A 24,223-nucleotide genomic window follows, 5' to 3' on the forward strand; every position below is an offset into this window, starting at 1 on the left:
TGTCACTGAGGCCGAGGTAATCCTTGCGCAAGTCTTCCATCTCCACTAACAGCACTTCTCTCTCTCGCTCCAGCAAGCTGATGGCCTCCTTGAGTCTTTCTCCCTCCTTTGTGCTCACCGTCTCTGACTTCACCTTTTCTTTATGAATGTTCTCCAGCTTTTCTGTGAGGATTTGCTTGTCTTTCTTCAGTTTATTGACCATCTCCATCAAGGTCTCGCACTCTCTTCTCAAACCATCGGAGTGCTGCAGGGAGGCTTTTTGTTGCTCCTGCAGTTGAAGGATCTCCACCCTCTGTTTGTTGTGAATTGATTTCGATTCATGTTTTATGGCCTCCACTTGTTGATGTACTTTGTCTTTTTCCATCCGGCACATCTCCAACTCAGCATTCAAATTTTCAATCATGTCCTGCGATTGCTTTTCATTTTTCTCTTTGTCAGACTCTTTGGAGTGAGCCAATTGAATGAGCTCCTTGTTTTTCTCCTGAGCTTTACATAAATAATCTCTGAGGTTTGTAGATTCAGTTCTATTTGCCAATAACTCCTCCTCAAGTCTTTGTTTAATGGCAAGGATCTTTTTGTGTTCTGCATCCATCATCTGCAGTGTTTCCTTGCATAAAGTGAGATCTCTTGCTGCTGCATCTCTCTGCTCCTCAAGATGTTTCTGCTTGGTTAGTAACTCTTGAGCCAACTGCTTTAACTTCTGTACTATTTTTTGAGAGCTCTTTTTCTCACTGAGCTCCATGCTGAGTTGGTCCTTTATTTTGTTGGCCCGTGTTTTGAGTCGCTCATATTTCTCCAGTAGTGCTTTAAGCTTCTTGATTGAGTTTTTGTTGTCGCTTTTGGCTGCAAAGAGTTCCTTCCTTGTATCTTCAAAGGTATGCTCAAACCTGGTAGTGATTTCTGTATTTTTCTGTTCCTCACATTTCAGCTTTTCAGCAATAAATTGCATTTCCTTTTCCTTTTGCTTTGATATCCCTTTCATATCTTTCAGTTCTTGCTGCTTGACCAACAATAAATGGACAAGATGTTGATTTTCCAAGTCCTTCTGTTGCAGTTGTTCCTTCACAACTTCAAAGAAGTCAAGATGTTTGACCTTATTACCTCTGCTTCTTTCCTGACCTTTTGATACATCTTTTAAACTGACTTTGGAAGAGTTTGAGGAACATTTAGCAACTCTTGTCGAATCAGACCTAATCAAGTAGCTGAAGGGCAGGTGGAAGGACTTAGAGTTATGGTCCATCTGGAAATCATATTTTGGCCCAAGGATACTCATTGCAGCCTCCTCTTTTTTGAGCAGATCTGCTCCGGCTAAAATCCTTTGCAGTGATTCCATTGTCTGCACATCACAATCTTGATTAACATGCCCATTTGTATTTTGCAATAAATGCTGCTGCAATTTAGTGAACCTCTTTTCAAGGGTGTCCACTGCACAAGAAGCATCTCGTCCTTTTTTTCGCTGACTAAAAAGTACCTCTTTGTCATTTGATTGCATTTCACTGTTGTCGGCTTCTGGCTGATGATTATCCAGCTGATCAGAAACTGGTCTCTCCAAACCCTGCTGTGTTTGATGAATACGGTCAAGTTTGTACTTGTGTACAGACCTTCTAGTCTGTTGAAAGACTGGATCCATTGGAATTTCAGATGTCTTTATTCTGTAAGAAATGTAGGCCACAGTGTTAACATTGTGCTAAAGTCAAACAAATCACAATCAGCTCAAATTGCTACTGAATTAGGCACAAGTAAAGACAATGATGTTCATTTTAATAATTCTCAATGAATACAAATTTTATGACATTAGTAAGAGCCCTTACCTCACTTGCTGGCTGAACGGACTGCAACACAAGCCTACTGTGCGACTCGAACACCATTGTTTAAAAATGTTTTAAAATGTCTGTCACCATAGTAACAAGACCAATGCTGGCAGCCTTAAGCACTTGGGAAGTAGACGTTATAAAAATGTTTTTGAGCCGAACCAGTTCTCCTTGAATGACTGTAACGTTGACTCCTCCAGAACAAAAGCATTCATTATCACACTGGTGAGACTTCATTCAAATTGGTAAACAGCAACACCAAAGCAACCAAGTAATTTTGGGTAACTTCAAACCAATGCTTTCCTGAGCTTAATCAATTGAAGACATACTCTATGTGATCTTTAAACAAAAGGCAATATATATATATTTATTAGATTTTTTTTACATTTGTTAAACACTTGGGGTTAGTCATTTCAGTATTTAATAATAAGTTAACTACAAACTGCTAATGACGGTATTAAGCAGTCGCATGTATACCAGTCAATGGCATGCTGCTATTGACTTTCAAGTCCAGTGATAAGTTGGACCAAAACCAAATAAAATATCTCTTCCTTTAATATATATTATTTAGGAAGTTAACGCTCCATTCAGTTGCAATTTTTTGATTCTATTTTATATCATTTTAGAGACTGCACTGGCCGATATTTCAGAGCATAGAGCACAATTATATTAACTTTAGAATTGTCCATGACTATTATTTTCTTAAACTTTTTCATGTCTGGAAATCACAATTTAATAATTCCCTGATATTTCAAGGATTACATGACTAAGTGTGTTTTATATAAAAGTAATCATGGGATGAGTCAGAAACACACATTTTTAATATTTTAATCATTTAAAAAATAAATTACATGACATAACCTGAAAAGACAAAAGTTATGCCATGAGCACTCCCATGCATCACAAAGATGTGCACAATGAAAGGTGCTCCTGGATAAGTACAACAAATGATAAAGGCAAGTAGAATGTCACATTCATATTCATTTCAAAACATTTGACTGTAAATTATACCCCTTATGTTCTACACAGTGATATTTGTGCACTCATTTACATGCATGAGACTATGATACAATCTAAAACTACACTGTACAGAATGAGGCCCGCTAAAGGGGTGTTTTGGATGGATTTACAACTTCAGCATTCCTAAATGGCTCTAAAAGTATGTCACAAGAAATCCTGCAAAAACTGATTGTGGTAACTGTGGTAGAAGGCAAATCTCCCAAAAATGTGTAATATGGAATAAAGGTTATGGATGGTGCACTTTAAAAAGCTGTAACTGAACCATTATGCAATTAAGGGATTAAAGATCTTGTGTTCAAATTGACTGATAAAAGTGTGCTTGCCAGAATAACCTTTCAACCAAGAAAAATCCAAACATGCATGTTAACCTAATAACTTTACAAATGCATTGAAATTTTCGATTCAAGTTAATGTTCTTGCGTGTTTGTGTGTATAATTTGTCAGGGTAAATGCTGCTGTAAACTTTGTTTAGAATCACCAGTCTAAATGACCAAACATCACAAATAAAATGTACACAAGATAAAAGCACTGATTGTTCACACAATGGACAGAGCAGGCACAGCAAACTCTCAGTTGGTCTTCAACTTTGCAGTTTGTTTCACCTGATCAGTTAGAGTGGCTCTTATAGAGTTCACAACAGTCTGTCTGACATTTTCTTCCATGTATTGCTCAGTAAGTGGCTTCAGCACCTAGAAAGAACAAAGGAGGAGAATACGTCAACATTGAGAACTATCTTTGTATTTTTACATATTCTGATGAAAGTATGAGTGGTCCTTGCCCATGCTGAACTAGTCATCAAACAGTGGTTAAATATCTAGGCTAGGGTTATAGGTTTGTTCAAATCACTATCCTCAATTGTGAGAAATATTAATAGTGATGCTTGCCATAGCAAATACCAATACAAATACAGATCATATTATAAATCCTAATGAGGAAAATACAATTAAAAGTAAAATCATAATACTCAAGGGCATTTTACTATTAAAGCAAGACTAGTTCAGAACACAAACGCACCTCAAATTGTAATAATGGTCAAATAAGGTTGTTCAAGATTATAAAAATGAGACATGTTTTAAAAAGGAGTTCAAAGCGCATGTTTCAAGTAATAGAAATGTGATCTTTGTGCCCAAGTTGGTTTCATACATTTTTGAAAATCACATCATTTATAGCATTTTTTACTAAAAACAATGTCAATGGTGTAACCAAGTTAAAAGGTATGAAAATACTTTGAGCATCTTAATCATTACAGCTTAATTTATTTCAAAAACTTTTCAAATATGTTTTCACTGTAAAATATTTTTTTACAAATATCACACATTTTTGGGTCTCGGATATTAAACATTTTCTGTAGTTACTTCCTTTGACCTGTCAAAACTTTATACTCTCATGAGGGTCTAAAGGGATCCTCTGTGTTTTATGTATACATATATATTTTAAGAAATATTAGTAAAAGATTATTGCAAATTACCTATGTCAACATTTGTTTTACATACATTTTTGACATTAAAGTTTCAACGTCCAATGATAATGTCCATGTGTTTTTATCATTGGTAAACTGGATATAAAAATGTGGATATATATTATACATTCTGTAATAAACATCATTATTGCAAAATGTGGTGCTCTAAATGTAACCAATGTAATATTTATTTTGTTGGTTGACATAGACGAGGATCTGTGAGAATGAATTGTTTTGAAATAATCAAATCAGTAATGTTTCGCACTATAGTTAACACAACATTTTTTTTATATAGTTTATGCATTTATGGCTATCATTGAAAATGCTGACATATAAAATAATAGCTATTTATTATTTTTGTTGTGTGTCCAATTAATTATTGGCAGTGGATGAAAAAATCTGAACAGAAGAAAAATAATCCTTATTGTTGCACCCATGTTATTCCAGAACTATTCATTTCTGAATGTCAGGAATTGTGTGAAATAATATAAAGCGATATAATTAAGGGAGGGTGAGTGAGATTATTTCCTCATCTTTAAAACAATGTTCTGCAATGCACGAGAAATGAAATGTGGGTCACAAGACTAAAAATGAATTATTTATAGGAGGAGCATAAAGAACAATGGGCAGGGGAAAATAGCATCTGACACACAGTGCAGCTATTTGCACCCCAATAATCTGATAGAACCACAGAAATATACGACAAACTTACCGTATATAAAGATGGTGTATGAATATGTCGATAAATAGATAAAAATAAATATAAATGTTGATTTCAACACCGTGATTTGGTCATGGTAAATGCCAGGGAGTTTGATCTGGGGTCAGGGTCTGTCGATCACACTTGTTCCCATGTAAAACCATGGTTATTTTTATTTTTAAGGTTGGGTTACGGGGTAGGCGTTAATGTAGTTTCTCTCTATGGGACTATAATAAAACATAATAACACACTGCAGTGATGCCTGTACTGTATGTTAGTATTTAAATATGGCTGCAAATAGTATTTGCACAGGGGTTGGGGTGAAAATAATATTTGCCACTATTTGCACTGTATAAATAACATAAATCATAATTTGCACCAGGGTGCAAATAGCATCTGCCATGAAAAAAACAGCATAAACACTAACACCGACTGCACGAACAGGCCAACCAATCAGCACCAAGGATCAACTGTGTATTAAAGTGCATCCAGGAAGCACTACTCACCTGTTCCCACAAGGCCTCTGCTGTAAGGTCTATAGCCACACCCACTTCTCTATACTCCCCCGAGTATCTGACATACGCCCAGGCACACAATGCGAGCAGCGTCACCCCCATCACGAGACTCGCCAGAGCCGCGATCGCTGTTAAGCCAATGATGCCTGTTATCGTGGAGACCATGTAGGTAACAAACATGACTGCAAACAGTGTGGCTGGCGTTCTCGCTGCATAGAAAATGTTCTTGCTTTCATTGTTTTTCACAAAATTGGTGTACACTTCATCCAGCTCTGTCTCTAACTGCTGCTGGTAGCGCTGACAGAACTCTATGCCACCCATTTTCTTCACGGCACAAAACTGTTGAACAGAGGTCTTCTTAAACTCGTCGTGATAGCGCTGGAGGTCAACTGGGGCGATGTACGGTTTGTCTCCTCCACATATCTGTGCCAGACAGATAAAAACAAAAAAATTATAAAAATTAAATGCTCATTAAGCATACACACACAGAATCAACTCATAGCACCTCTAAATAACGGATATACGTATCGCAGATTTAATTAAGCCATAATAGGGACATACTTTGAGTTATCTGGGCCAAACTTCAGCATACTATTTTAGTGCAATGGCCTCAAGTTATTTCAGTTATATAGGCTAGCTCATCTCTCATCACACTCCTGCTATATTTAAAGAAAATTGAGGTCACTCTCCAGCTACGATCCATTTAGAAGCAAAAAACCTTTAGTCTTCTTAAAATTATTTTCCATTTATCTGCTCGAATGCAGTAAATAGTAGAGGCTCAAAGTAACTACCTGCTCCATGGTTTTGCTATAGGTGTCTTTTGCTCCAGCGACAGCTGTCAGGTTGTTCGCTTCAGCGGTTGCCTGGGTAACATTGGCACAGTGTGAGCATTTAGGAACATTCAACTAGGCAGCATTGCATGTGGAGAACAGCATACCTGTAGCATGGATTTAGGATGTGGAAGCTCCTCACCTTGATAGATTTTGATGTATGCCTACAAACAGAGAAATAAACAGTGTCTATGACATGAAAAAAGCCGAAAATTTACATAACAAATTTAAACATTTTAGCGGGAGACAAAATTCTCAGTGTACAAGATCTTGTGTTTTGTATTTTTGGTCTATTAAAGGTTCACCCAAAAACAAAAATTATCTCATTTACTCATCCTCATGCCATAGTATGAATAACTTTCTTCTGCAGAACACAAAGAAAGATTTCTAGAAGAATATCTCAGCTCTGTAGGACCATGCAATGCAAGTGAATCATGACAAAATTTGAAGCTCCAAAAAACACATAAAGGCAGCATAAAAGTTATTAATAAAACTCCAGTTGGTTAATCAATGTCTCCTGAAGCATTCTGAATCAGTTTGGGTGAAAACAGACCAGAATATAACACCTTTTTCACTGCAGTCTCTAGGCACGATCATGATTTTAAGCTCGAATACACTTCCTAGTGCTTGATGAATGCGCAGAGTGATAGATGATGCTAGAAAGTGTAATGATCGCCAAGGAGACGATTAGATTTCATAATTTTAGTCATATTACTTTTATGCTGCCTTTACGTGCATTTTTGAGCTTCAAAATTTTAGTCACCATTCACCTGAATTGTATGGACCTACAGAGTGGATATATTCTTCAAAAAACCTTCAACTGTGTTCTGCAGACATCTGAGAGGTGGAGAGTCATCAGCATCAGTGTCCACATCACTGAGGAACTCACAAGGTCGGTCTACACTGAGGCCATTGTGAAGAAGGCTCACCAGTGCCTCTTCTTCCTGAGATGGCGGAGGAAGTTTGGAATGAACCACCACATCCTCACACGGTTCTACACCAGCACTGTAGAGAGCATCCTGACTGGCTGCATCGCTGCCTAGTACGGCAACAGCACCACCCTCAACCGCAAAGCCCTGGAATGTGTGGTGCGAACTGCCAGACACATCATCGGAGGAGAGCTTCCCTCCCTCCAGGACATCTATACCAGATGGTGTGTGAAAAAATCTCAGAGGAACATCAGAGACTCCAGCCACCAGAGTCATGGGCTGCTCTCACTGCTACCATCAGGACAGGTGGTATTGCAGCAGTACCTGCACCAGCCGACTTTTGATAGCTTCTTCCCCCAAGCACTCAGACTTTTGAATTCTTGATCGCTCACGACACATACATCAGCACTGTACTTTATTAGCCTCAGACTGAACTCACATATTATACTTCTCTTAATAACACACTGGCAACTGACTATCAACCAACTGCTGAATGTCAACAATTTATATTTATTTCCACTGATTATGGTTTATGATGTATGTAGGAGTATATTGCGTTGTGTAACAAAGTGTGTAAACTGTGTTAAGTGTAAATCAGATGTTTATTGTAGTTGTCATACTGCTATGTTGCTTGGAAACGCAACCAAGACTTTCACCTACTGTTGCACTTTTGTATATGGTTGAGTGACAATAAAGGGATTTGATTTGGATGGCGTGGTGAGTAAATGATGAGAGAATTTAAATTTTTGGGTGAACTATTCTTTTAAGGCTTTAAATTTGAATATAACATCTGCCAAAAGTGAACTGTCAACTTTTGGGAGTAGACTAGCATACAGATGGCCACAAAGCTAACAAACATGTTCTTGGACAATAGTGCTTAGTCCTATAGCTCTATATTCTATATCTATATATTCTTTCATTTTATAAAAGCAGTACGCCTCTTAAAGATGTGCATTACAATGATTTTACTACAGGTTTTACACTCTTCTATTAGCCTATGGCTAATTGTTTTAGAAAATTCAAATTAGCATCTGTTGTCAAACAAAATCGACAGGCAAACTTGAAGAATACAGCCTCTTTTACTTCATTACTGACAGTTATCTGCAATAGCAGTTGTAAAAACAAATAAAATTGGATATTTAAGTAATAAACTCTGACCTTGAAGTACTCCAGCAAGTCTCTGCATGTGACTTTGGCTCCATTGATCTCCTTCTCTACCAAGTTTTCAGGTGCCAGCAGTAAGGGAACTAGATTTTGCAGCTCATTCTTAAAATCCCTGTCAATGTCTGCAGAAACACTTCATGAGGAGTCTGCAGTTCATAACGGTTTATGTACGTGCCTGTGTTTAACAGTGAAATTTTACCGACCTTTAAGTCTGCCATCAAAGTGAGGGTTGATGGCCACCTTCAGACCTGGATGTGGCAGAAGAAAGCAGCTAATGCTGGAGAAACAAGCGTGGATGTGCTTCCTGACATTCTGCATCTCCTCGTGTTGATTCTGCTTCACCTACAGAGCAGAAATTAAACAGGATTTAAGTTCAGCTAAACATGCTGATGCCTTGTTTAAACCATTCTGTGCTTTATCTCACCTGTAGTCTCTTCTCCAAAAAGAGATTCCCTCCCTCAAGTCCATACTCATGCTCATAAGGGTAACACCAGTCTCTTATCAAAAACAGTAGTTTCTAAAAGACATACAAGGAGTGAAATTGCACTGAAAAACATAAACAAGACCTTATGGTGCAATTATACATCTCTATGAACTCCTTCACATCGAACAATCAGGCATATCACACTGTGGTGATGTTTTTTTGTGTTTGTTTTTTTTCCTCAGAGGCTAGATCAATGTGTTTAATCATACAGATTTCAAACATTTTCTGATGATGAAAGTTTGAGATCGGATTCTGTGTGAATTTTGTATAATTGGTAATTTCATGTAGTTTAATCACACTGGTCTTTACTCAAAAGTACAAGGAACAAAGGCATGGGTTGGCATATCCATTTTATTTAGCATTTATTTGTACTTAGTTTGCAAAGTTCAGGTTTCTCTACCTGAAATGGTTTTTCGTAGATCTCCTCCATTGCAAGTCGACCATATTCTGTGAAAAGCTATAAAAAGCACAAATGATGTTACTGTCAATAGGAGAAAAAAATAAACAAAAATGTGCACTTAGAGAGAAAGAAATTACCTGGAGATGCTGTAAATCATCTTCTTGGATATTTTGGGAAAGGTTATAAACCTGAAACAAATGAGATTTAGGTTTACGGTCAATTTTGAGAAGTTACCGAAATCCAAAACTGCTTTTTACGATAAACCCCAATAAAAGCAAAGAAATTTTACTATAGTGTCTGAAGCATTGTCAAAAATGAAGTCCAGTTTAAGCTGACAAATAAGATGTTTTATTCAACAATTATATTCAGAGTTGGTAAAACCATAAAAAAAGATGATAGCCATGTGTTCTATATTGATGCAAAGGCCTCAATTAGTAGAATGCAATTAGTTTCACTCAGAGACCAAACTGCAGTGAGTATCAGAGTATAAAATGTCCACAGAGACACATAAATATAACAAACAGAAGTGTCTTTTTCTCATGTTTTTCCTTATTACTTCCCGAAACATACATATAATATATATAGACAATGACATATCGTAACTAAGGTCCAGTTCCGACGCTTGTGTGCCCATTGTAGGAGCTTTCGACGGTGGACAGGGGTCATCATGGAGACTCTGATCGGTCAGCGGCAACACAGCCCCATAGCAAGCAGGGTGCAATGCACTGTGTTGTGACACATTCCTCCCATAACCATCAAGATTTTCTGTGACTTCTGTCGATTCAGACCAGATGGTCTTCGCTGCCCATGCGTCGATGAGCCTTGGGCGTCTAACACCCCGTCGCCGGTTTGTCCCTCCTCGGACTACAGTCGGTAGGTTCTCACCACTGTTGACCGGGAGCACTCCACAAGCCTTGCCGTTTCAGAGATGTTCTGACCTGGTCATCTGGCATAACAATTTGACCCTTGTCAAAGTAACTCAGTTCTTTACTTCTGCCCATTTCACCTGCATTCAACACGTTGATATGAGAACTGATTGTTTGCGTCGCATCTAATCTACCCAGACCTTGACATGTGCCCTTGCTAGGAGATGATCAATGTTATTCACTTCACCGGTGAGTGGCTATAATGTTTTGGCACATCAGTGTATATGCCCATCTAAAAGGTATGGGTTTCTCCTGAACACTGAATATTTCTGTATTTTGTAGTCTAATCCATTAATTTCCAATGGCCGGTCATCAAGGTCAAAATGACAGGAACACAACATAAGGGTTATGGGGCAGTAATTGCACGCTGGATTTGATTTTCATGGGCTTTTTGTACATTTATGCGGGCATATTTGTAAATATACTGTGCATCACTTTTATTTCAAAAACTTTAATCAATTCACTTACATAAGCAGTTTACCTGTATGATTAGATCTACTTATTTTAAGCCATAATATGTACAGGCTTAGAAAATATTACATCTTGTATAAGATACAAAATCAACAATACATCAGATATAAAAAAAAAAAAAAAACATTTTACCTCCACATTTTTAATCTTTGGGGCATTTTTGCCCTCAGCCCCCCCTTTATTTCAGACCCTGGTCTGATCAAATAATATTTAAATAACTAAATAACCCCCTTTTCCCTTTGTAACACATATGTCACTATACATACCTGCACAGAGCTGGTCATGGTGCTTAGTGCAAAAACAGTGGCACAGTCCTTGATGGTAGACTGACTGTCAAAGGCTCCCTGAGTGTCCACTAACAACACAGCCACCTGACGACACACAGAGATAAGCCTTATCTGACAGCCAACATTATCTAGTCAGTGAGATAAAATCCATCATCAAGTGAACGCCCATCCACCTTAGTTCCATCTTCCTTTTTCACAACAAACACCTCACTCCAGGCCTGGATGCCTGTGGTCTCTCTCTCACAGCCTCCTCTCCAGGAAAAACCAGTCAGTGGCTCATCATCTCCTCCCATCCATGACTCAGATGACTACGAGACAAGAGACACAGGCCGAGTTCAGAATGGCATATTACCATACCACTCTTACTATTTCTGCCATAGACATATATGGCTGAAGCAATAAGTGTAGTAAGTCATTCAGAACTCATCCACAGACATATGCAGAATGTTCTAGTGAATGGCCTGAACAAAGTGCGAAAAAGCATGCAGATTTTATACAGGAGTACACAGCACGCAAGTAAAAACATGTCAATGATGAGTCAACAGAAACTTGTTCTCAGGAATGATAATTCAGTGTTATTTTTAACTGATGTGTGGGAGCTCACATGCCTTGCTGATCTGAATGCATATTGTCAGATGACATGACATACAGTGCATTCATAAAGTATTCAGACCCCACTTTTATCTACACACCTTCATCTACACTCCATAACCACAAAGCAAAAAAAACATAATTTTGATAACATGGCAAATTTATTAAAAAGAAAAAACTGAAATATCACATTGACATAAGTATTCAGACACTTAACTCAGTACTTAGTTGACGCACCTTTGGCGGCAATTAAAGCCTAAAGTCTTTTGGGGCTTTTTGCATTGTTATAGCAACATCGGGAGTTTTCCAAGTGTATATTAGGCTGGCTGGAGCAACGGTTCAGTGTCCGTTCAAGTTTTGAAAAGTTACCATGTACCCTTAAACAAAATATATTGCAAGCAACATTTTAAATCGCAAATATTATTATATAGCTTTTTCCTGATAATATAGACTCCTTGGTATTGGCTTTCGTGCGGGGACATGTTTTTAAAATGTCAATTGGTATTATTAGTTGGCAGCGACATAAATGTATGATGTCCATAGGCATAGGGTGTCTTATAAATTATGAAAATCATGAAACAGTGATTTCTTAATGGCATGAATCAAACTGAAGGCCTAGACAAAAAATGCATGGGCCACCACTGATCTACAACCACCCCTTTCTTTGGGAATGGGTGTTAAGGGGTCAGTTCTTACCTGGTTGTGCATGTAACGTAGCATGAAGTCCAGTAGGAATGACTTGCCTTTGCGGAAGGCACCGGCCACAGACAGCACAACCACATTAAGATCCCTCACATGTTCCTGCATCAGGATTTTTTCTAGTGCAACATCATCCAACTCAAACTTATGATCATCCTCACTAGCTAGCACAATTTGAATGGGTCGAGCCCCCTCTGGAACCAGGTCGTCCTCGGGTTCAAACTCCTCGATGGCACATTGTGCCACCCCATTAGTATCAGGGCTGAACTCCTCCAAAGAGCTCAACTCCTGAACTGGACGGCACAATGGAACATCCTCCACACCAGTCATATCTGTACGAAAAAAAACAATTTGGTTAATTTTGCAATAATCTATTTTAAGTATACACTTATTCCAAGAATTCTCATCTTCCTAATTCTACTTTTCTGTTGGTGTGAAATAGGCTGGACGATATATAAAAAAATATCTGCGATATCTAATTACATCGTCAACCCCCCTGCCGAGAGTTGGTGAATATTTTTGCTTAATAGAATTTGCTTTAAAAATTCTATTAATTTATTGAAACATGAAAAAGACATTTCTTAATTCAAATTGCACTTTAAACAAAACGAAAAAACAATTAAAATAGTAGTGACCAAAAAATGATAAAACCCCACCCCAAATCTAAATATTTAGCATCGCCATCATCTCCATTAGCCATCACGCAAGCATCCATCAACAACAATAACAGGTGGTATATTACAATCATAAATGTAAAGATAATAATAATAGTAAATAAGCCTAATAAATGTAATTGTGTTTGCTGCTAAATGTGTGTTTGTATTGTGTTTTGGTAATACAGTTAATGCTGTCTAAAGAAAAGAATATAGAACTCAATTTTAGGTTCAAGGTGAATGTGTCTATTTTATGATTTAATCACTTTTGTCTTTATTTCTTAAAAAAAAAGAAACATATTACTGAACCTGTAGAGTTGCGTTCACAATGCATGCTAACCGTGAACTGCTCCATGGAAATAAAGTGAACTAAACTCACAGCATTCTCACAGATGACTTTTATTTTTGGGTTTGTGTGTTTTTGACGATAGTTTCTCACCTCCAGATAAACGGTTTAATCCAAGACCCAGTGTGAGTATTAATCCCCGTAAAGCGGTGATTCAATTAAATAAATATGTAGTCAGTATGTGCTGTGCACTTTCTCTGTCATCTCAAGAGCATGCATGACGATGGTGTTTTAGTGTACGAGCGGTCGTCTATACACATAATTTTTGAAGCGCACATCACTTGCAGATTATTCATTTAGTTAAATCCGATACATTAGTTTAATTATCACACTAGGACATATCACAATTTTAATTTAATTAATTGTACATTCAAACATTCATTAAAAGTTAAACAATCTGTCTGTAAACAATTGTTGGAAAAATGAATCATGTCATGTTCTAAATGACTTGCCAAAACTATAGTTTGCTAATATAAAATCTGTAAAGTGGTAAAATAAATAGTTTAATGACTTCAACCTAAGTGTATGTAAACTTCTGACTTCAACAGTGTAAACACCAATCACTTTTACAAATGAACAGCCCTTCTGCCCTTCTCTCTTCATGATGAACAAGGTAGACTCATATCCCGATGCTGAAGTGAATGAACAACATGCGCCTCTCATTCAGTCGGTTGGTACATTAGTGGAGCGGCTAAGTGATATAATCGTTCAGTTTATGATACAAGCGTGAAAATTGGCATGAGCAGTCTCCATGGGTCACTTGACAAGAAAATTGTCCGAGCCACTCGAAATTTCAAGATGGCGGCCATAAATTATATGGGGTTATATAATTTCATATAATTTTCAAAAATTATATGAAAAATTATAATTTTGTTATTGTACTAACCCAACTAATGACTCGTCGGCGCTTTATCAGTAGGTTGCACGACACGTGAAGCATTTTTTTTTTTTAGCTTTCACTTAAGAACAGTTGTGCACTTTTTATTTTAATATATCTCTTTACATAAATACTATTTTCCACTTAAAAACTATAATTTCGTTATTTTACTCACTGATGAGCAAAAGGTCGAGGCAGAAATGACCATGTACCTGCAGGAAATGGCCATTGATGGGGAAGTGGACCCGCTGACTTGGTGGAAAACGAACGACAAAAGGTTTCCGTTCATGGCAAGATTAGCACGGAAATATCTGTGCATATGTGCTACCAGTACTCCATCAGAGCGGGTCTTCAGCACAGCGGGTAGTGTAGTTACTCCAATCCGCAGCTTATTAAAACCAGATAAAGTGAATATGTTGGTATTTCTGGCCAGAAACATCGAAATTTAAACATGGTCTATGGTGAAAGATATTAGAATTCTTTACGCATTTTTCGCCATCCGTTGCGGAGCTATTCGATTTTGCATATTATTTTTTAAACGTTCATTTGTGTAGTTCATATGACCACTTTACAATATTTTGTAAATATGTAAACATAATTTATTTTGTAGCCTGTGCTGAAGTTAATTGTGCTGCTAATTATAAGTGAAATGTTAATGCCGAGTTTCGGTCTGAGTGTTGTTCCCGTCTTCTTGTTCTTCTATATTTTAATAAATGGGTGTTATTCATATTCACCTTGTTTCTTTCATTTGATTTGACATTATGGATTTATGGCCAAGGAAATTTTTCTTTAAAAGTATTAACCAGACAAAAGTTATTTGACGTTCGCTGGTCTGGGTTTATCACTGCCGCTCATACAAGAGCTATGTGACAATGAGCAAGATTTTCTGAGACACTACAACTACTAATAATTAATTAATAAAGGCTATTTTCTTGTAGCCTACAACATAAAATATTTTAATCTAAATGTACAGTGTAAGACATGTAAAAAAAAAAAAAAGACAAGAAGCTAACATTGTCAAGATCAATATTTGTGCAGCCTGCCTGACACGGTATTTTCACAGACTAACACGTCACGTCTCTGGCATATACTACAGTATTTAAAATAGCATATATGCATTAGTTATATTCTCAATTTAATTTACAGAGCAATCCCTGCAAAGTTTTTAGGTTAACTATAGAAGAGACTAGGATTAGTGAGTCACACTAGCAAGACTCGCAAAAGGGGGCGTGGCATCACGATGGTGGCTCTACATCGTGATGTTGGTCAGCCATCACGATGGACGATGATAGTGTGACACACAACCCTACACGGGATATAAATGGCATTGGATGAACGATCGGACTAAGTGTAGGGTTAAGGCATGAACTTAGTTGTATCCCATACATCAAAGTGCTTGGTAAAAGGATAAACCCTCGGCCTCTGCCTATACATTTGCTGCAGACATGGCAGAAGCCACCATAACAGTTGAGAAAACTAACTGGGACAGATGTTTCATTTGTCAGCAGGACACCAAGGAAAAACTCATTCATCCGAGTTTATTCAACAGAGAGCACGATCGTACTGGTTATGATACCATTGCAAGAAATGTTCCATTATTTCATAAGATCAATGCTCTGCCTATCTTACTTAGTCCAAACCGACTAGATGAAGGTGATGGCATAGAAAACACATTGACAAGAAACAGAGCAAAATATCATTCAAGCTGTAAACTTATGTTCAATAACACAAAGCTGGAAAGGGCCCAAAAGAGAGCATCTACTGCTGCTAAAGACACTGAAGATACCAAAGATATCCATGTCAAGAGGCCAAGAGGATCCCAGCCCTCGAAAGCTTTGTGCTTTATATGTGAAGATGAGAGTGCAATGTCCCCCTTACGAGAAGCAATGACGATGAAACTTAATGAAAGAGTCAATGAATGTGCCCATCAGAGACTGCTCATGCCAATTTTCATGCTTGTATCACCAAATTAACCACTATATCACTTAACTGCTCCACTAAGGTGTCGGCCATCTTGAAAAATGGCCGCCATCTTGAAACTTCAAGTGGCTCGGACAATTTTCTTGTCAAGTGACCCATGGAGACTGCTCATGCCAATTTTCACGCTTGTATCATAAACTGAACGATTCTGCCAAACATAAGCACTTAGCCGCTCCACTAATGTACCAGGTCATTCAGTTTTTTATGAATGAGAAGTTTCACGAGTGCCACTTCTCCCTGTGCACGCATTGCTGTAGCCAAGCAAGTTGTAACGAATCCAGTGATCTGCCCTATCACAGTGTGCTTAGCAATCACAGTGTATGGACTGTGATTGCCAAGCACACAATTGGCTGCTGCTGTAATCAATCATGAGGGTGTAAGCGCCCTTAACCGTTTATGTTGTTACACAATTCACAGCCGCTGGCAGTGACAAAATGACACATATTTGTGTATTTGACTCCTGATCTTAACCATGTTTTGTACATGTAACGGAAACCTTGCTAGCATCACAGTCAAACCGTTCTATTATACTGAAATATTTTCCAGGACAAATAATTATTTTCCAGGACATTTAGGCATTTTACAAATTTTCCTGGAAAATGGATAACCGTATTTCAAAATTATAGGTTTTGCAGGATGTGTGGGAACCCTGATTATTCTTGCAAACAGTTATCAGACAAATGAGAGAGAAAACAATTGTGATTTCATTAGGGATGGGTGGATTTACAGATTAATTCGAATTTGCGTTTTGACAATTGTTCATTTATTTTTTTAATCTAGAAATCTAGATTTTTCAAAACAAATATTGAAAACGCTATAGTTAGATATGTTGCAAATCCACCAAAGGCTGAATAAGGAAGAGAAAAATTATTCACAGCACTAATCTTTATGCCGCTCCCGGTCTGATCAGCTGCACGAGTGTGGTGCGCTCCAAATGAACGTGACAGGTTAACAACACGGTGACTGATATAAAAGACAACAGTAATATTCCCAGTATGACTACATAGTGATCGTAGCTCAGCTTTGTCCATCATACAGGTTTACACCGGCTTAAGACCATAACTGGCCTTGGCGTGCGCATATTTATAAACGGTATCCTTTCTTTTCTTTTTACTCATAAAAAAGCTTTACTTAACGTGACAGTTTCGGGCACTTAATTTCAAATCATGGAGGTTATATATGGGAGAATCAAACATCCACTGCTCATTTTGCCATGATGATTCAGATAGATTGCTAAATATTGCTTTGATCGGTGATGCGTTTCAAGTGTACTGCATCTATTGCCAACATTTGGCAAGTGATCATTTTGACAAACTTTGCTAGTTTAATTGCAATGATAAATAATTTTATATTGCTGCACTGCTCAGCTTGAACTGCTAGAGGTTGCGTCTCTATCTGCAGGGGTTTATGAATATACATACAAATTGTTTGATGTACAAGGAGTACTTTCTAGATAAACTTGATAACTTATAGATATTGATTTCTTGATAATTTTCTAGATAGACTTGGTTTAGATAAAATGAATACCTACACTGGCAAAAATTTTTTTGCACTTTTCTTATTCTATTATTTCTGAACATCTGGTTACATTAGATTTCCATTTATTTTACATTTACACTCGGTTTACACTCCCTGTGGTGAATTTGTAAATTTTTCTTGCACACTTCTGTTTCCTATAATGAAAAGATCTTGGATCTCTCTAAAAAGGCCGTCTTGCAATCTAATAAAGAACATACAATTTGAATCATGATGGAGTACATTTAAAAGCTGGAAAAAAAAAAAATTATCATGAATCTTCCATAAGTTTGATAAAAATATTGATTTTATTTCTTTGTCATATTGCCCATCCCTGTAACTCATTACAAGTGTGTGATTAACAAGACAGGCTTGCGCTGCACGCCTCTGAACAAACAGAGAATCAGAACTGGGCATTGAAGGCTTTTCTTTTGTTTGTTCTTAAAAATACAATAAAGTGTGTTTCTTCAAGTGTGTCTTTGTGACTGACAGCATTTATTTTCATGCGTCACTCTGAGACGTCTTACAGGTTACCCGCCTATATGATCAGAGGTAGATGATCAAAATTACCCACGCATGAAATACACTCGAATATCTGGACAAAACTGACAGCTAGAATGTCAAGGATCTGAAAAATCTTTTAAGTAGTTTAAGAAGTTCTGAATTTTTTTTCCAAATTGTAGTACTTTTTCCATGTTATTAATGTCCTGACTATACATTGTGATCAGATAAATGCCACTTTGGTGAATTAAAGTACCAATTTCTTTCCATATAATCTGTACATTATTTTCATTTTTGGGTGAAATATCACTTTAAATCTGTTTTTTACCATTTTTACCAGTACTTAATTTTTACATTCATATATTTAAAAACTGTTGTGGCAGCTTTAGCCTTAAAATCTTTGCCACTTTTTCTGAAACATTTGAAAAACAACCACCACAATCTCCTCCTTTGCACAAGGAGTTGTGGGCTATATTAGCTGGACAAGCAATCATAGATAAATAATTTTAAAATACATCTCAAACGGTGTATCATCTGGGTAACTTCGGCTTACTATTTTCAATGGCTGCATCCGAAATTGCATTCTGTTTTCAGGCGATAAAAAAAAGTACATTCTATGCGAGTAGTATAAATAAATTCCAGACATAGTTAAACTGGGGACATCAGCATTTTCACGTGACCCGAATATATGACTTAATGACAACAACTGCTAAACTAATCGTCTCTGGTTTTGTTAAACAAGTACAATTTAACCATAAGGATCTACTTTCTTGGCGTCCTTATAGCACTTACAGCGTTTTGAATGTGACATTGTTTCCGCTCCCGTGCCATTATGGGATATTAAAGTATCCAGTCAATCAATCCGCACTTATCGCTAACTTTTTTTTTTAATGAAAATTTTACATTTATGATTTGGGCATACCACTCCTTTGGCATACTACGCAGTAGGGAAGAATGGATATTCGGATGCAGCCTTTGATTTGGGACGCACTAATCCTCATCTCACAAACTATTTAGAACCCTTAATGTTCTGTTTAAAACATACCAAGACACAACTCTCCATGGCAGTGGGGATTTCTTTAAGACTGCAAGGGAAGCTCAGCTTCCCCTATAATTTAAAAAAAATAATGGTCAAATATGTACTATTGTGTAAACAATTTATTGACTAAAAATGCGTTAGAACACGTTCATCTCGAAGACGAGTTCGTTCAGAATCAGCTACATTACATATAGCAGGTCGGCTGACTCGATTTACTTCTCATACATTCCCGTAGCGTCAGTGCATTTCCCTGTTGAAGCCGAGCGACCATTGACTTCAATGGGGCTGCTATGAACAGTTTTTTTCAGTGCTCCGAAAATAGACGGTCATTGGATAAATGCTGCGATTATGTCCCGCCCACGGACGCTCAGCATCTCTGGGGGTGAATGAGGAGTGGGCTGGCCCGGACTCCGGGCTTCCGCGTGATGATTGGAGGATCTGTCGAAAGACTGCATCTCCTTTTGATTGACAGCGAATCTGTACTATAAGAAGTCACTGAAGCTATTTCGCGCTCAGTCCCATCGCGGATTTCTCAAGTGTAGTCGAAAGACAAACTGCTGCAACCTATTTCTTTATATTTGTTTGGCGAAATTGCTAGTCAATTTGCATAATACATTTCACACAATTATACACCACATTCCTTGTTTCAGTTTTACCAAGTTTAATATATTTTGTTTTAGAGCGTTACGTTCGTTCGTTCGTTCATTCATTCATACAGTAGGCTAGGCTAGCGTCATACGGGTGAAACTGCGCACGATGGCAGACGGTGCTAATATTGTCGACCTGATTTTGGCGAAGCCATTTGAAAGTCTTCCTTACGAGGAAAAAATTAGAATTAAACAGCAGGGCAGATCAACACCTAAGATTGATTTAGTGCAAAAAATAGGGTAAATAAGTTTATAATGTAGGCCGAAAATGAGCTTCCCCTCTTTGAAAGACCAGCAGCCGCCACTGCTCCATGGTCAGACATTGGTTTTCAGCAGTTTACAGCTTTGCTTTTCAGCACTTTACAAGCAGATCATTACTGGAGTCACTTTCTATTCCAGGCATGTGGGTCTCTGTTCTAACTCCATGCACTTTATCCATGAGCCGCGATAAGCCCAGATTCCTTCGGCCACTGGGCTAAATTTGGTAATTTTTGTCCTCGGGATAAGACGCACGACACAACACAAAACAAACACCCTCTCCCCTACTCTAGTCTCCTCAGGCTCATGGCCAGCTGACCTGAGTCCCTGGATCAGAGTCAAACAGCCAGCCCAGTGTGAGCAAACACTCAACCAAGGACACATGAAAGGGGACAATTCATTTAGGACAGGCTGATTCACATTAGTGATAGATCAATATATTTGGCCTATTTTAACGATAGAATCAACCAGCCTAATGTAGTTGAGATTATTGCTATTATCCAATAAATGTGCACATTTGGCCGATCATTCAATTGAATAATGAGTTATATATATATATATATATATACACACACACACTATAAAAATAAAATAAACGTCCTCTCACTTTCAAATGCTTTTATTTTCAGCATGTTACATGTTACTAACAGACATGGAATAATGTGTCCCTGAACAAAGGGAAAAGTATCAGTCAGTATGTGGTGTGGCCACCAGCTGCATTAAGTACTACAGTGCACCTCCTCCTCATGGAATGCACCAGATTTGCCGGTTCTTGCTGTGAGATGTTACCCCACTCTTCCACCAAGGCACTAACAAGATCCCGGATATTTCTGGGAGGAGTGGCCCTAGCCCTCACCGTTTGATCCAACAGGTACCAGACATTCTCAATGGGATTGAGATCTGGTCTCATCATTGGCCATGACAGACCACTGACATTTCTGTCTTGCAGGAAATCACACACAGAAAGAGCAGTATGGCTGGTGGCATTGTCATGCTTGAGGGACATGTCAAATCAGCCTGCAGGAAAGATACCACATGAGGTAGGAGGATGTCTTCCCTGAAACGTGCAGCATCGAGATTGCCTGCAATGACAACAAGCTCAGTCCGATGATGTGACACACCCCCCAAACCATGACGGACCCTCCACCTCCAAATCGATCCCGCTCCAGAGACCAGGCCTCGGTGTAACGTTCTTTTCTTCGACATTAAACGCGAGTCTGATCATCACCCCTGGTGAGACAAAACTGTGACTCGTCTGCGAAGAGCACTTTCTGCCAGTCCTGTGTGGTCCAGCATTGGTGGGTATGTGCCCATAGGCGAAGTGGTTGCCGGTGATGTCTGGTAAGGACCTTCCTTACAACAGGCCTACAAGCCCTCAGTCCAGCCTCTCTCAGCCTATTGCACACAGTCTGAACACTGATGAAGGGATTGTGCGTTCCTGGTGTAACTCAGGCAGTTGTTGTTGCCATCCTGTACCTGTTCCACAGATGTGATATTCGGACACTGATCCTGCGCAGGTGTTGTTACACGTGGTCTGCCACTGCAAGGATGATCAGCTGTCCTTCCTGTCTCCCTGTAGCACTGTCTTAGGCGTCTCACAGTACGAACATTGCAATTTATTGCCCTATCCACATCTGCAGTCCTCATGCCTCCATGTAGCATGCCTAAGCCACGTTCACACAGATGAGCAGTGACCCTGGGCATCTTTCTTTTGGTGTATTTCATAGTGAGTAGAAAGACATTTTTTTTTTTTTACAAAACTAAAATATATACAACCCCCACACACACACACAAACTCTTTATTTGAATAAATTAATTGAAAAGGGGGAGGGAAATCTCATAAATACATGTTTTGTTTTTTTCAATTATCAATTATGTTGGAGGGGTCGAGGAGCTGATTGCACCACCTTTAGTTACAGGGGTCCCCTATGCATTGCATACGTTTTTTTCACCTCTGTGTGTTCTCCAACCTCCTTATGCATTATAGGAGAAGACTCAGAGCTGTTATCTTGGCAAAGGGAGGTTGCACAAAGTATTGAATAAAAGGGTGCCAATAATTGTGCTACACATATATTTGACAAAGATATTTGTTTTTTGGTATAACTTTTGTTGTCTTTCCAATTGTTTGGAATATCAATTAGAGGATATAATTTTGTGAATATTCTGAATGAAAAATCAAAAGGATAAACAATAAAGACTTATTTCACAGCCTTCTTTGCTCATATTTACCAAGGGTGCAAATATTTTTGGCCACAACTGTGTGTGCTAATATATATATATATATCTAAAATGGTTCGACCATTAAATAAAATACATATCTTAAGACAGACATAAGATAGACAATATACAAACATCTTACACAATAATATTGTCTTATCAGCTCATAAACGGACTGATAGGTTTTAGATCCATGGCTCTTCGCCATCAGCACTGGGATGAATTACAGGACACAACAACCTATCCCTGATTCAAAAGTAAATTTAAATGGCAAATTATCGTAGGTAGAAATTCAAAGAGGCAAAGCACATCGACACAGGACAAACACCTTATGGTAAAAACAAGCAGTACAGCAATTAAAACAAATAGACATTACTTTTACTCATTATATTTGAGTGTTCACAAGTGTTTCAAGTGGCTCGCGAGACACGATGCACTAGCTTGCTTACAAAGTAGCTAACTTCAGTGAAATATGAACATAATTGCGACTTCTGTCGAAGCGTTTCCACGCAGTATGAAACTAAATACGTTTAAGTGCAGTAAGTAAAGTAAAATACGTGACAGTATTTTAGTAGCGCGCTGCACGAGCTTGAAAATAACGGCTGAGCAAGAGAGCAAGAGAGCAAGAAAGCCAGAAAGGCTGGATCTAAAGTTTGCAAGGGAGCAAATTAAGCCATCTAATAATAGACACACATAAAAATAACTAAGAACTCACCGAAAAGACTGTCGTTTCACCGGTAAACATGCGTACAGAGTGCGTGTATATAACGTTCAAACCCGTTATGGTGTGAATGACAGGTCTGTCAACTCTCTAAATCGCGTCTCACGAGGGTTCGTGCTCCAGAAACGCAAGTCAACACGCGCTGAATGTTTATCAAACTCTGTTTTTGAATTGATTCACACCAGAACAATTTGACCGTGACGAGTTCAAGTTTTAACTTTTATCAGATCATTAAAAACACAGACTAACTCGAGTAATGAAACACCAACGAGACAAAGTGACTTCGTTAAGAACAACTTTCTGAAGTTACACAATAGAAAATGAAGTTGTCACCTGTATCAAAGTTGTGGCATTTATGGTTGATCGTTGAGAAATGCCGACTCCTCGGTCCGCCGTTTTCCGCCATCTTGACTCAGTTCAAACTCTACTGCTGCGTGACGTCACATAGCCTCAGCAGATCTTGTCACGTTGTACATCAGACACACACACCTTCACATGTTTAGAAAGCACACAAGGATGGCGTTTCTCGGTATGGATGACAGAGGAAAAATTTAAAGTTTAAAAAGAAATACCGACCTTATGGTACAATGGTCCTTAATATATCATACTGAATAATCTTTAGGTTACTCACGTAACCCCGGTTAACTGATACAGGAGTGAGGTAATGAGAATTCGCCTCAAGCCCCGTACACACACGCAACGACTTTATGAACTACTGCTGTCGCGTTATTGGTGGGCTGCAGTCTGGCCATGTCTTTTGAAAATATGATCACAGATTTAGTACTTGATTTAGCGACTTTTGACACCCTTAGCGAGTAAAAGAGCCATCTAGCCACAATTTAACAACTTGGTGGTCTGCTTTAGCGAGATTCTTCCACATCAGGCGACTTAAAAATACATCAGCTCTATCATGAATGATGTCTCATTTCTTCTAAGTGTTCTAGTGCCCCCCTGTGTTTCACGTAGTATGACTGAAGCAGGCAAAAGCATGTAAAGTATTTTTTCTATATCATAGTATATTTTTTATATATATCAATGTACCAAGCCTGGACTTTGTGTGACCCAGGAGAGAGTATATGAGGATAGGCCTACTAAAAGTGCTGATGTTGCAAAAACCACACTCAGTTGCACTCAGTTGTAACAGAAATAATGATGCTATGGACCTTGAGAAACATAGATGAAG

General features: G+C 38.2%; 1 protein-coding gene across 1 annotated transcript; it reads right to left on the reverse strand.

Moving 5' to 3' along the window:
* Positions 1-2,629: 2,629 nt before the first annotated feature.
* On the reverse strand, positions 2,630-23,496 carry atl2 (atlastin GTPase 2). Its single transcript, XM_052089897.1, has 13 exons — positions 23,374-23,496; positions 12,284-12,618; positions 11,170-11,304; positions 10,976-11,080; positions 9,450-9,500; positions 9,313-9,369; positions 8,853-8,945; positions 8,632-8,770; positions 8,423-8,550; positions 6,443-6,499; positions 6,297-6,368; positions 5,497-5,928; positions 2,630-3,520 (listed from the first exon to the last, which is right to left on the reverse strand). Exons 1-13 carry the CDS (start codon positions 23,444-23,446, stop codon positions 3,401-3,403), a joined length of 1,797 nt encoding a protein of 598 aa, XP_051945857.1. The 5' UTR covers positions 23,447-23,496; the 3' UTR covers positions 2,630-3,400.
* Between the last annotated feature and the right edge of the window lie 727 nt (positions 23,497-24,223).

The sequence above is a fragment of the Xyrauchen texanus genome, chromosome 24 (genome assembly GCF_025860055.1).
Source record: "Xyrauchen texanus isolate HMW12.3.18 chromosome 24, RBS_HiC_50CHRs, whole genome shotgun sequence".
In the NCBI taxonomy this organism is placed as follows: Eukaryota; Metazoa; Chordata; class Actinopteri; order Cypriniformes; family Catostomidae; genus Xyrauchen; species Xyrauchen texanus.